The 14,798-nt window shown below is 41.4% G+C and overlaps 1 protein-coding gene across 1 annotated transcript in view; it reads left to right on the plus strand.

Moving 5' to 3' along the window:
- SCIN (scinderin) overlaps positions 1 to 4,261 on the plus strand; it is a 131,618-nt gene extending 127,357 nt beyond the window's left edge. The window contains exons 14-16 of the mRNA XM_009642102.2: positions 346 to 423; positions 1,738 to 1,798; positions 2,754 to 4,261. Coding sequence (XP_009640397.2) covers positions 346 to 423; positions 1,738 to 1,798; positions 2,754 to 2,887 — 273 coding nt within the window. The 3' untranslated portion in view covers positions 2,888 to 4,261. The remainder of the gene's footprint in view (positions 1 to 345; positions 424 to 1,737; positions 1,799 to 2,753) is intronic.
- Positions 4,262 to 14,798: the final 10,537 nt, after the last annotated feature.

The following is a 14,798-nucleotide window of genomic DNA, read 5'->3' on the forward strand; positions in this document are numbered from 1 at the left end:
CTGTGGAAATTTCCCTGTCCCCTTCTTCTGGCAGACCTCAGTCCCAACCTAACAATAGCCACAATTACAATGTCAACCTCAGCCTCTTATGAGGATATCCTATCAATTCTGACAAACTGAGAGCTGATTTCACAGGACATGCAATTATGTGATTTGTTTCCTTTCAGTGAAACACCCTTGACACATTCATCAAATCAGTTTAGGGCTTGACTCTTCAGGAGCAAAAAGAATTGCACACCAGTTTCTGGATTTATCCTTTTAAAAATACCTTTGGTCTCTGCAAAATCAGAATATCTTGAGATATTGTTCAAAACCAAAAAACCCCAAACGTAATATCCTTTTTAGATTGAGGAGGTCCCAGGAGAATTCACTCAGGATGATTTGGCTGAAGATGATGTCATGTTGCTGGATGCTTGGGAGCAGGTAAGCTGTGTACTTGACCACTGCTTTTTATGGCAACAAGGGTAATTTGTTCTTAACCACTTAGATCATAAGATGGGAGGAAAAATCATCTTTGTGAGAATGGAAGACGTTTTGTTTTATGTAAATTATACCAGAGGGAGCTACATTTTTTGAGCTATATGATGTGCTAGCGTGAACATACATGATTGAATTTCCAAATATAATATGAGACCATGGCAGGGACTTCCCATTAAAACCAATGGAGACTGCGATAGTATAAGCCCTGGCAGTGTTCTGAAAGGCTCTCAATAATGTTCTTGAATTTATCACTAAAATGTATTCATTTCAAAAAAGAAAGTTATTGCATAACATGCATTCAGAAACCATAAAATCCACGTAGCAGCAGCACCTATAAAAAGTCTTACTAGAGAAGGGGACAAACACTAGACCTTTACACAGATTTCTTCAGAAGAACCAGGTGGAGGCAGACAGAAACAATCTCCATCGCTTCCCCATGTTCACTGTAAAGTGGAAAATTTGAGAGCTTTTTGGAGGACAGGCAAACTTACTGCAGGTGTGGAGGGCTCACCTGTTTCTCACTATATTCTCTCTACCCTTCCTGTCCCCTTGGAGGGCGAGGTGGCCACAGATTCCATGCATTTTATTTGCTTCTTCATCCTAACCCTTAAGGAATGAAAGGCTGAGGTTTTTGGAAATGAAAAGGAACATCCAAGGTCCATGTGGGAAGGTGGGTGGGAGAGCTAAATGGAAAATGGTTGGGACACACTGACTCAGGTAAGAAGGAAAGAAGTCCAGGACATGTATCTGGTTTCCAAAAGGATCCTTGAAAGAAAAAAAAAAAAAAGTGGGGCTTACAGATTGAGGCTCTGGTTGTTGGGTTATTCAGTGGGTTATCTAGCAGTAACCTGGGGTAGCACTGATCACAGGGCACAGGCATTAATGCGCACACAGAGCTCAAACCAGAGACAGCTCCTGTTCAGTCTTTTTTACCTGCACCTAAAGAGCAATTTCCTTGGCAAATTGTAGAAGATACCAGTGGAAAAGGTAATTAGAGTTCCTTTCATTGGAGTGCATAAAGGTCTGGCTTTCCAGTGTCAAGAGAGCCGTGAGATTTCAGAGGACAGAACTACAGTCTCTCACAAGCGGAAAAAAAAAAAATTATCATTTTTGGTTTGTGAGAGCTGTGTATCTCTGCAGTCTTTTCTTAGTGTATATTCCTTCTCCTAGTGGAACCAACTATTTTGTACTTTACCTGCTGTACACAGCATCCTTAAAACAACATGGGAGCTATATCTTTCTCTTCTCTGTCTCCAGGTTTTTGTCTGGATTGGGAAGGATGCTAATGAAACTGAGCGACGGGAATCCCTTAAATCTGGTAAATCAAATCAATTTGGTAGAATTCTGAGTGAAGTAGCATCAGTATCACTTAAAGAAGTGAAAAACATGAGGTAGAAAAAATCTAGTAACATTTACAGTGTTTAGAAGGGTTACTGAGCTTATTAGGATTTAATCCTGGAGAAGATTGTTTTCTCCTTTAAATGTGCTTTAAAACTCATTGTATCTTTCTTATCTGAAAGTTTATGAAGGGTAAAATTCATCAAGATAGCATTACTAGGCTGCAGAGCTTCTTAAAGAATGTGTATAGGAAAGCGCCCTGAAAAGAAACTGCACTGAAAAGAGAAAGAATTTAAAAGGAGATACCTACTTGAGCTGCACCCTACACTGATGTAGTCAAAGGAATGCCAACAAATCCCCAAGTCCTTACACTGCCACCCTTCTCTGAGTTAAATTTGGAGGAGGAAATTCCAACTGCAGAACAAATCAAGACAACTCACGTAGAGCGCACCTCCGGGAAAAATCACGCGTCATCTCTGGTGTGATTTCACATAGCCGAGCCGTTCTGACAAAGTTCGTGCTAGAAATGCTTGCAGACATTTCCCTGGAGCAGCTAGGGTTACCTGGCTGTGCTGCCAATATGCACTGATGTCAAGGGACACTACGCTGGCTTTTACACAGGAAAACAGGGAATGAAGCTTGTGCATTGGCACAGCACCAGCAAATTCTTTCTCCTGTTCAAGAGCCAAAACCCAGCTGTATGGCAATGAACTGATCGGAGCAACAATCCCTCTGTTCTAACCTCGTGGAAAAGTCCTTCACTGGCAGCTGGGAGAAGTCAGCAATTACCTGGTCATTTCAGTGCCTTTGAAATAATTTAATTGAATACTGTATTATAGTAGCCCTGGGTTCTTCCACTAGGGCTTTTAATGTATTTTTTTATACCAAAGGAATGAACTAATATATTACATGTTTTATTTCCTTTCTGTTTTTAGCCAAATGCTATATTGAAACAGATCCTTCTGGCAGAGATAAGGGGACCCCCATTGTAATCGTGAAGCAGGGGCACGAACCCCCGACGTTCACAGGCTGGTTCCTGGCTTGGGACTCCAACAAATGGAAGAACTGATCTATCCAAGGAGGCTTCAGCTTCAAGCCAAAGAATGATCAGAGCCCAGCTACTTTCTAGTATTTCTAAGCACAGGCTTATGCAACAGTATGGGGCATCTCTGTTACGCTTTCCTGAGCTTTGAAACATTTCTGTGGATAGCCTAGAAGTTCTTAGCACCGGAAAGCATAAATGATAATTGTAAACTGGTCAAATGGGGTGAGTGGGGCTTTTCCTGTAGTAAATATGGAAAGTGCTACCAACACTTTAACAATCTGTTGATTCTTCAAACAGCAGCTGTGGATCAGTTTATTTTAATGTGCTAAAATGGGCCAAATTCTGCCTTCACTTAAAAACCCAAACTAATGCCACAAAAATTCCTTTAGATTAAGGTTGGCATAATATTGCATAGAATTTGGCCTGATACAGGACCAATTCTCCACATGTTGCAAGGCTAGGACTGGACATGATTTACTTACTAGGCCAAGATATTGCCACACTCAACTCACATAAAATTTCAGATGATGCCTGATCCAGAGCAGCAGCTGTGTCTTGCAGGGGGCAAATAAGGGATGAGTATTTTGAGAAAGCTGTGCTTAATGTGTTTGTTTGTCTTGTTAGTACATATATTTGGAACTTCGGAGTGAATGGCTGTTAGAATACAAACTCGACAAAGGTTTTTTTTGAGGGACTGTTTAGCTCATTGTAATTAATTTTTTTAGATTTATCTCTGTGAGCCACCTCCAGTTCCACCAGATCATTTTAAGCAAAGCTCTTAAACACATTCTGGTGCACTAGTGCTTTTAAGTGGAAGCAGAAGAAATAACAGCTTCAAAAATACGTACTTTGCCTTAACCGGATTGCACTTAAGCCATACTTTGTCTCAGTTGCCTTACTCAGCAGTACCCTGTTCTCCAGCATGCAGACTGCTCACCTTGTCAGGTGCAGGATTTATTTCTGCTCATTTTCTAAGCAGGTCTTAGTCAAATATCAAGTATATCAAGCACAAGGAAACCCCTTCGTTTCAGAAGCGTTCCACATCCTAGGAATTTGGAATGTGAGTACGCACCATAGAATACAGCCTTCTCTTTTCTCTCAGACACAGTTATTTGGGCTTTTTTTTATTCTGGTGAATTTAAGAGTATGTTTTCAAATTGTGTTTTATTTGTAATTTAGCCAGAAAAGTCTGCTTAAGAGCAGCAGGAAGAATTCTGCTTCAAATCTTTAGCAATGCTTTGAGCAATACTTGTTTTAAACAACAATTTGTACAGCTATAAATCATGTCAACACAGCTTTTTAATGAAAGCAGTTCAATGGTTTTATTATTCTTATGTTAGATTTGAAAGTGAAATTTTAGACATTTTTGTATTTTTTTTACATGATTGTGATTTTGAATCTGGGTAATGCAAAAGAGAATTTTGTCCGAGCTCATAATCAAGATCAACGACAAAAGAACTGTGAAGCTAAGGGATTAATTATAGGAGTTTGTTAGCTTTAAGCATTGCTTAAACCTCTGCTAATATAACTGGGCTGTACCTGAATGTAATTTCATTTAAAATAAAATTAAAAACCCCAGTATTCTATATGCTGAGCTGATCTTCCTCTCTGACATGTTGCTGCTCAGAGCTTCCACTGATGTCTAGGAAAACTTCCTACAACACACAGTAGGTACCTTCCTTTTTAGATGGGCGATGATGCAATGAGAAGTTACTTGGTTTTACTTTGGTGCCACTTTACCCACTGTTAACTCTTCCCAACAACTTGAAAGTGACAAACCTAAGTGAAAATCAAAGAACTGGGTGCTTATGAACTTGTGATTTCATCTTTAGGAAAAACTACCGTTGTTGTTATCAACCTCTGTGGCATTGTAACTTTTTGCTTGCAAAAATGATTGACTATAGGAATGGCTATTTTATAAACCAGGAGGAAATAGGTGTATGTTTGTTTTTAAAGGATAGGTCTTGCTTTTTATTTGTGAGGGTAGATAAGGCGATGTCCTTCTGCTGGAAGGAGCACAAAGACCTTTTCAGTTCCTCAGCTACTGCACTTCATGCAGCCACTGAGCAGCCTGTGATTATCTGAAGGTTGTCTTCAACGCATACATATGATTCTTCTCATTTTTTAAAAATAAGAGTTATAGTAGCTTCTTAAGCAAGGATTAGACAAGATTTGCCCTCCTTGTACGTGAACATCTTGTGGAGCACTGAGGGCTCTGAACTGGCACGGTCTGCCAGCATATTCTGCAGCACTGAGAAAGCTGCTTTTCAGTTCCCTCGCACAGGACAGAGGAGCTTTTGTGGCCTCCTGGCCGGGGCACTGGGGTTTACCATACATTGTTCCGGCACACTGATTACTGATGTTGAGAAGAGCATTGAGAGCTCATAACGGAACAGTGTTCTCAACTGGGCTCTAAGCACAACAGCTGCTAGCAACATTGTTCTTGGGTGTACTTGCTAGCAAGGAAGTTTATTTTTCATACATCTATGCAGCGCACACAAAGATGTATTTCTTTCTCTCTGAAGAAGAAGAGAGGGAGGGAGGGCAGACAGGATGGACTATGAGTGCTTGGCAGTATTAAAGATTAAGCTGTTTTCAAGAAAATATTTAAGCACATAACTTTATGAATACACATAGCAACCCCATCTGCTTTCTCTTCAGAATAAACAGAAAAAATTGTGCAGATGTATACAGTAAAGGTCAGTCAAGAATAAGCTACATCTTGCATTATCACACAGTCATAGTAGGTTCACTCTATTTGTAATGGCGAAATTAGACCCTCAGTGAGCAGTTTTGCTATGCTACCAAACAGCAAGCATTCATATGTTCTACTGGTTGTAAACACAGCATCATTTTTCATCTTTGTCTTATAGAATTTCATTGCAACAGAAAGATGCTAGGAATCCTTAGAGCCAACAGGACATCATAATACTATATATATAATAGCATAATCTTGGAATATAACTACAGATTGTACACAGGAGAGGAGCCAGCCTCTGGAATCACTGCTCTAAATATCCATTTTGACTGCAGCACATAGTACCATATAGCATCAGGTTTGCTGTAAACGATTACGTTAAACGTAGCTAAGTTCCACTGAACAGTTTGATCTCTTGTCAGTTCAGACTCACGTAGGCTTCACCTGCAGCAACAAGAATGGTAGATGGTAGATAGGGGGACTGTGGTACTATCCCTCACAGGAGAATTAAGGAATCATACACAAAATATCTTGCTCACTGGACTAGAGCAGGAGGTCCTCTTGGACATCTCTAACAGGCTGCAGGGACACTTCTTGTTAAAAACTTTGTGACCTTCTTGTAGTCTTCATTTTTACTGGAGCTAAAAAGGCCAAAACAAGTCCATTACTTTCTATGGACTGAAGTTGCTCTTCGGAGTCCACTTCTCTATAGGAGAGCTTGGAAAAAACCCAAACTTTGCTTTAGAGTGCAATTGCTTCCTCAGCATCCCACTGAAGTTGTGCCTTTATGGCTTAATTGAGCCAAATCTAAGTATATAAGACACAAAAAATATCTCATAAAACCAGAGTTAGACAATACTTTAATGTGCTGACTTTCCGAATCCTTGCTTTTTCTTTTTTAAAGATGGTAATTTTGTCTTTAGATAGAGAAATAGTACACTTTTCCCTTCTTGTGGCTAGGACTTTAGCTGCTAAAATCAAAGGAACTTCTGATTTCATTGAAAACACAATCAGATCTTTAATCCACTACACACACATCCTTAATGCCTCCTTACATCCCCTCTTGACTGGCCTAAAGTTACTTTGCCCTCCTCTGACTATTAACACATTACCTTATGCTAAAAATCAATAAACTACACTCACTTCAATTAAAGCTTCCAAGGTGCAAGAGGGAGAAGGGCAGGCCACTGGGAACTGGGAGGCCCCCCGTGCCATAAAATTAGTCAGTGACTGTTCTGGCCTGTCTCCCCCCGCACAACATTTTCTTCTTGACATTAAAGCATATATGCATTACAGGGGAAGAAAAAAAAAAAACAAACCTGTCCCTACAGAACATGTAAGTTGATTTTTATTTTTCTTCTAAAAAAAATAGCAAACTGAGTTATTCCAGGGGAGCAGACAGAAGGGGAATCAGCCTGTACCAAGCTTCTTCCTAAACGCATCCACACTTACACGTTGCTAGTGCTCACTCCTCAAAAGGATGCTATGAGTGTACTGAGATCCACAAGATTGTACCTTTTACCACCACATTTAATCAGTCAGCAGCGAAATGAGGGCCTCCCCACAAATGAAATGAAAGCATCAAGTGAAGACTACAGATCACTTGCTCAGGTAATTACCTGGATAGGGACAGGTTGGGCCAGTGAAGGCACATGCAATGTTTCTTTGGGAAAGAAACCAAGCAGCAAGGGTGGGACAATCTGAATGGTATCCCACCACAAGGCCCAGAGGTAGGCACAAGAGATAGCAGCAATAATGCTTTGATTATCCTAACAAAGCCTCTTGACCAGTGCTAAAAGAGCACAGCTCTCTTTAACTGCTGCCCTTTAACAGGTTTCACAGAGGTGACTCAGGGTGATTTCACAGCAGTTGGCAATATTAACATCAAGGCTGAATGCAAAAGGCTGATTTTAACATCATTTACCTGACAGTTCACCACCGTGCTTTGTGTTCTCTGATGCTCTTTCTACAGAAGAACAATCCTGATTAAAATAGACCACTGCCAGGAGGAACCTAGGCCAAATTTCCCTCCCGGCTTAGAGTTTTAGAGAAGTGGTTCAGAAAGGTCACAGGTTTCCTGTAGCAGGCATGGCAGCACAGCTGAGTCCACTGTAGTTGCCTTTGTTGGTGCCAGAGTCTGCTGTCCTTCCCACCACTAACCAGCTGGTTAGTCCTGCTGGACTTGGGCGAGAAGTTAGTTGTAGCAGGGAGAAGAGACAGGAGCGGCAGTGAACAGCAAGGCAACAACAGGCAAGAAGCCCACTCTAGCAGCCCCCTACTTTCTCGCTAGACAGTCCCAGTCAACAGCAGATACCTCCCACACCTCCTGCTGCCAGACTCTGTCCCATCCTAGCATTTGCAGATGCACTCCAGCAACCACTAAATACCCCACGTGTGAATTCCCAAAGCCCTTTTGCAAGATTGCATGAGGAAAGGTGATGGAAATTTGTCCTGTATTTAAAGCAGCAAACAAGGATTCTGGTAACCTGTGTTTTCATGTGGTCTGTGCATCCTTGAGTAACCTGAAGCAAATCACTGAATTTTGGTGCTTCTATTCACCACCTATCAAATGAGGATTTCTTCCACCCTTTCCCTGCTTATTTAAGCTGCGCTGTCTTTCACTGGGTGTTTGCACAAGACTTGACTGAGTGAAGTCACTTCTCAACACCGTCATCTTGTAGGTACTGCTCATAATCCAGACAGCTGCCGGGGTTACTGGTGCCAAGCTGCACAGACTCGCTCAGAGCATGATGAGACAAGAAGAGAAGTGCGAGGTCTGGGAGGCTTGCTGAAGCACGGGTGCTGCTCCACCAACAGTGGCATTGGGGCAGCAGAGAAAGGGCAGGAGCCAGCTCAGCTGAGCAGTAAAGTCTTTATGTTATAACACAATATGGGCAAAAATACCCCCCCCAGCAGTCTAGTTCAGGGTTGCTTTGTCAGAGCACTCCCTAAGATGTAACTATAGGTGCACCTGCATCAGGTCCTTATGAATTCCTCCCCAGATCAGGAGCAGCTGCTCTGGGGACAATAAGTGGGAGGGGAAGACAAGGCTCTGCTGTGTTTATGAAGGAAAAATAAAATCCTCAGCTGCTGCTTTACTTTGACCTGGAGAGCGAGAACATTGGCTGGCTGAAGGTATGTCAACTTGTCTGATCTCCCTGAAATTTTTCTGCTGCTGTTGTTAATGACACAAGGCCTCTCTGCAGTACAGTGTGTTTTGTTTCTGGCAAGAGTTATTTTCCAGGTGACCCAAGGACTGTGGCTGTTGGTAATTTATTGGATCTTTCTTTTTTCATTACTGAATTATACCGGGTAGCAGACATCCGCTGACATGGCTTTAATCCAGATACTGCATGTGAGGGGTCCTGTCCATGCTAAAGCATGTGAACTGAGAGAACCAAAACATGCCTGATGACTATGGATGGAAGGGTGTAGATAACTGACAAGTATCTTGTTCATTTTGGGGCTTTAGTTTTGCATTTTAATGGTATCTCCACTCTTGAAATGTCTGCTGGCTGCTGCTATGGTTTCACATGAAAGGAAGAATTTCTGTCCTGTAACAGTGAAAGCTGGGAGTCAGGGACTCTGTGGTGGCTGCTAATGGCTATCATTTTATCTCAACTCTGAATTATCACAGGTCTGAAAAACACAGAAGGATGTATATGCTTTAGGTCCTAGGCTGCTGGGCCTTCAATCAATCCTCAGCAAGGACTCAAAGATCAGTGATTTGAAGGGAGTGCAGTGGTGCTCACCTAAAAAACCCTCTATCTGGAGTTGTGCTGAGATGAAAGGCTGCATAGATGTCGGTGTCCCTAAACAAAAGTGCTGGGCTCTGAAGTGAGACTCAGCAGGTAGGATCCCTAAGACTTAATAACGGGCTTTTGCAGAATGACCTGCGGTTTCAGAGGCCTTCCATCATTAAAATAGGAGGAAGGGATGCAACCATTTGTCCTCTTTAAAGCTTTCTGATGCTTCCTTTCAAGATTCAGATTGGGGTTGCACGCACTGGTGGTCTGTACATCTATCATATTACTCGACATCTAAAATCCAAAGCCTTCAAAGCATGAAGAATTCCCTTTCTGCTTACAGTATGTCCATGCTTATTTTTTCCTTATGTAAAGATCTATTATTTATTTTCCTTTTATATCCCATTAGTGGAGAAGCCTTGAATGGAATAAGTAAACTGGAAAAAAAATAAGATTGTTTATAGTATCCTGCTGCTTCTTCTGATTCCTAGAGTCCTGCCTGGACTCTTCCTTAATCTTCCTTCTGCGTCCTGTCCTGGAAGAGGTGTAGAGGAAGGCCTTCAAAGAGCAGATGAAAACCACAGAGCTTACCCTTGCAGAATTGCTGGCTCTTGCAGCATTGTCTCCATCCACTGGAGTTAAGTGATGTGATTAAAATCTCAGCTAAACAATCTGTTCCTCCCTAAATTTGTTTATCTGTCTTCCTTACTTTGTTTAAAGCCTGCTAAGTAGTGTGGCATGGCCATGAGAGGCAGAACAGGGGAAACCTATACTCTGATAAAAAGCTGTGATGTCAACATAAGGCTTAAAAATGTATGCACTTAAAAATTAATATTTTGGCAGGTTTTTACATAAGTAGAGTTTACAACTCTAGTGGCAACAGCTGTTAGGTGCCAGATCCGCTGAGAGACTTCTACTCTTTTTCAATATTATGAAACTGGAATGTATAATGTGGTTTGTTTGAATCCTATTCTCTGTGAGATGAAAGCAAAAATGATTTTGCAGAGGCAGCTTTTGTAAGGTCTTCAAAGTGAGTTTACTGTTGTTTCCATCCAAGAATTGAAACTTAGGAACGCAAAAGAAAACTCTCTGCCTAGCACACTCAGAATCAGCTTTCAAATTAATTGTCAGTGGACTTCGCTCTTAAACTTTAGCAAACAGTAGGCCAAATCTTGCCATTCACTGAAATAATTTTGAGATTTACTGTTAACTTAAAAAGAAGACACGGTGAGATGATAAGCCTTAAAAATTCTAGACTATAGGTGAGCAATGAGCTGAAATTACTGTTCCCCACCCACACAGTGTTTGTCTTCCCTGAAACCTTGTTCTTTCATCCTCCTCTTTTCTTTGGTTTGTTTCTCCCTCTTTTTTTCACCTAACCATAATACAGGCTTATGAGTTCCCTAGGATAAGTGTCAGTTTTCCTTTTGCTATATTCATATAGCACACAATAATAGGCCTGGCTTTCTCGCTGAAACTCTTCAGCATTGTGACTGAGAAGAATAATTACTGGTTTTTGCTGAAGTGTTAGAATCTACAACAAATATCCAGTACTACACAAGTATCAGATGCTCACTGTGTGTCCACGTCAGAGCCTGAAACCTTCCTGCAGCAGTCAGGCTAGCTGGTGAAACTGTCTGCAACCCTGGGGGGAAAGAACTCCTCTGGTTGCACTGAAACTTTGTAGTTCTTATCACCTGCAGCCAAACAACTTTTTCTAGGCTTGAGAAAAAGCCAATCTAGAATGCTTAGCCCTGGTTCATGTTCTACTGACTGAAGTTTACTTTTAATGCTAGAAATCAAAGCAAGGGAGTATTTGCTCTTTCCACTCCCTCCTGTAAAGCTGATTTTTTTTTTTTTTAACACCCTTCAGATCCAGAGCAGAATTTAATGTATTGGTCAAAATCCAAACATGTTGAGGGGCTGGATGCAACTGCCACACACCTGGAAAAGGTGTAGAACTGCACAGCTGCTACTATATCCCAGTTTGTCTGTGCCACACCTTGGAGCGCTGTTGGCCTGGAAGAAGGGAAAATGCAAATAAGTCTTAGCTCAAAACTCCTAGTCCCCAGTAAATCTGTAAATGAAAAGCCAGTTGGAAGTCTGTCCTTCCTTGCAAGCAATGAACTGGGCCGTATATTGCATTCCGAGTGCAAATTTATGCTTTATTTCACTAGGCCGGGTTAGGTATTTTCCCCTGTGTGCTTCAGATGCCTAGTGACCGAGAAAGAGAGACTGAAAGACCTGTCCAGTGGCACAGGTTTTGAAAACCCCTCGGAAATGCCCCAAAACTATAGTGCTAAAAGGAGGTGCCTGGGAAACACTTCTGGTAGGAGGCGAAGCAAGCACTATGGAGGGTGAGACTAGAGACCTGCAGAGATCTTCAGGGAACTTTGTTGGTTTTCTGTGGTTTATATAACACCAAGTTAATTTACCTGTTAAAGTATACATTGTGTTATCTTCAGGAACATTGTTAATCTATTAATTACCTCATTAAAGAAATTACAACTACATCTGAGCTCAGTTATCTGACTAAAATTCATAATAAATTGTTGCCTTTTAAAAATAAAAATAACCTCCCCTCACCCCAGCAAGCAGGGAGCCAACAGGTTTGGGGGTGGGTTTGCTTTTTTTTTTTTTTTTTTTTTTTTTTTTTATTCACCTAAGAAAGAGATGCTTTCAGAAAGCCAGCGATTAGCTATATTCCTTGCATATTTGTTCTGTAGGTGACCGGGAGTTCCAAGGAGCAGTCGCAAGCTCCTGTTATTAGGTGCGCTGATAAATCACAGATTAGCGGTTGGAGAACATCAAATTCTTTGTGCTCTATTTCATTGTCTCAGTAGGGACCTGTATTAGCTGTTGCCTCTGAACACGAAGCTCAAGGAGCTGTGACGTTATCACTATACTACCTACAACATCATACACTGAAGCGGAGACTTCAGATTTTTCACAGCCCTCCTGGGAGTCTAGGCATATATCCCATAAAATTTTATTTCTGTACACTGTAATCTCTGTGAAATCTTTTTCTATTGCTGCTATTCCCTTTTTAAGAGAGATGAGCAACTGAATTGCCTCTTCAAGGTGTGCAATTAACTTGATTTATACCAGGTTACTACAGATCAACAGCCTGCTCGCTTTTACACTGGACCCTGCATACTGCATGGGCATCTTCACCCCAGCCATCACCTGCAGGGTCAGAACACCTCTGACTGCTGGCTGTGCCCCCACCATCCTGGCACATGCTCCCCGCCAGCCGCAGGGATGGGACGGTACCTGCACACCAGTGGAGCTGCAGCGCTTCGTCTTTTGTGACCGTCTTTGAAATTCTCTCATATCAGGCTTCAGTGCGCTGTAGTTGTCATCTAAGCATTTAATTAACCGTATGCTAAGTCCTACCCAGTGAACTAAGTGCTGTACGCTTCTTCCTGCCCTTGCACTTCCTTTTGGATATATAAAGTACCTGAAGGACAAAGCATAGCTTTTAGATAAGGAACTGTTGCAAGGGGGTGGATTATTATGAAATAACTGGCTTAAATGAGTGTTTCATCCCACAAACACTTAGTCAGAAGTCTCAGTCAGAACTTGCATCTTTTTTTTTTTTTTTTTCCACTACAGCCAATCAACTGTGACACAGATTCATCAAAAAAAAAGCCACCTTGGTTCTGATGTTCAAGGTCTGTTTATCCAGTCTTTTATAATTCCAGCAAATCTCAGCACCCTTATAAATGTTAAAAACTTATACAGTATTTAGAAATTTCTTTAGAGAAGCAAAACTTTAATTGTATTTTTCTCTTCTCTTCATCGTTACATCCTTTATTGCTAGCAGTATTGCAAAACAAACAGCAGTATCTGATTTACTACTAACATTTCCATTATTATTCTGGAGTGGGGAAAATACCTTTGCATATTAAATCTAGCTGTGCAGGAACAACACACAACAGATACTGACTTGTATTTGAAATAGTAGTACTCTTAATCTGCCTGCAAACTGCTTCCATTCTATTAAGGAAAAGTGATATATTTAAAAATTGTGCAGCCCCCTTCAAAGGAAGCATTGTGAGGAGATGGTAGCTGATACTGAAATCTCAACTTAATAGGATTTCAAACTATTTAGAATAACTCTGGCATACAAAAAAGCTCTGAAGTGCCCATGCTTTTCTGGGGAGAAAAATATTGGGGAAAAAATAAAGCTGGCAACTGGCAAGATTTTCCAATAGTAGCACTGAGTAGCCCAGCATTCTCGGCAGAAGAGTATGTTTGACTGAAGTCAGTAGTTCTAAAAAAAACAAAACAAAACCGAACAAAACCCATAAATGGTGTCACAAACTTGGGGGGATGCGGACCTGTTGCTGTGGTGAATATAAGTACAGATGTCTCAGGTGTCTTCAGTGTAAAACCACTGAAGAAAATACGCAAGCCAAGGCTGTAAAGCTCATGCGTAGTACCACACGTTGCACACTTGCATTTCTCATGGTGCTGGAGTCTTACCTCGCACACTGAAGGACTGAGGTAGGAGGTGTTTTTCCATTTATTAAGGAAACCTCTTTGCTCTGTTTTTTTAGCACCAGCTGCTTATTGAAGTAGGGGAACGGAGACTGGAAACCAGGGGTACTTGCAACAATAATGTTTTATTCTACTCTTTAAAACTGCCCCATAGCTAGTTGTCTGTCTGTTTGGATTTTGTGACTATCAACTCTGTCGTATGAAGACAGGATCTACGCTTAACCTTCATTAATTACATGCTGCTATTAAATGAACAACTAATACGGTAGAGAGTTTTGCCATACAAGTCCTTAGCAGACAGACGCTGTTGGGGACACGGGCCGTTCTGCTGTTCCACCCGACCTCGGGGTGGAGGCATGCTACTCGCACGACCGCACGTACAGAAAGCGGCCGGGCTGTTCCCTGCGCGCTGCAAGCCTGGAGCCACTGCCATCCTGCTGGAGGATGAAGCAACCAGAATTCACGGAACTTGAAAGGTGGAGATTATAACTTTAGTCACCCCGAGACGACGCTTGCTCAGTACGGCCAGGAAAATCTATGAGCTAGTACCACTCTTCTTCAGCTAAGGCACCTAACGGCATTCAAGATGCAACTCAGTGCGACTGTCAGTATCAAAGAACGAGGCTTTTTGTTTGCTAGCCTGCTATATGGCGTGTTTATTTATGAAAATGAAAGCAGTAAAATGTAAATGTTAGGCTTCATGTGAAGGTACATATGAAATGAGAATAGGTTTAATTAACTGGGCTAATCAGAGTGGTAACTTAAATTGTAACACACAGTGACTCCATCTCCCACTGCTCTAAGCTTTTTATTTATTGTGAGGAAACAAATTAGATTTTCTACCACCGACAACTTCTTAATAATCAAAGCAAAATAATTCATACAGCATGTAAGTTAGCATAAAAGAATTCAGCAGACATAGCAAAGATGATAAAAGGCTTCTTTGTGCAAAACATTTTGTACGTCAATTTAAGAGCCGGTCTTAAGA

Source organism: Egretta garzetta, unplaced genomic scaffold (assembly GCF_000687185.1).
Source record: "Egretta garzetta isolate BGI_Z169 unplaced genomic scaffold, ASM68718v1 scaffold30, whole genome shotgun sequence".
NCBI classification, from domain to species: domain Eukaryota; kingdom Metazoa; phylum Chordata; class Aves; order Pelecaniformes; family Ardeidae; genus Egretta; species Egretta garzetta.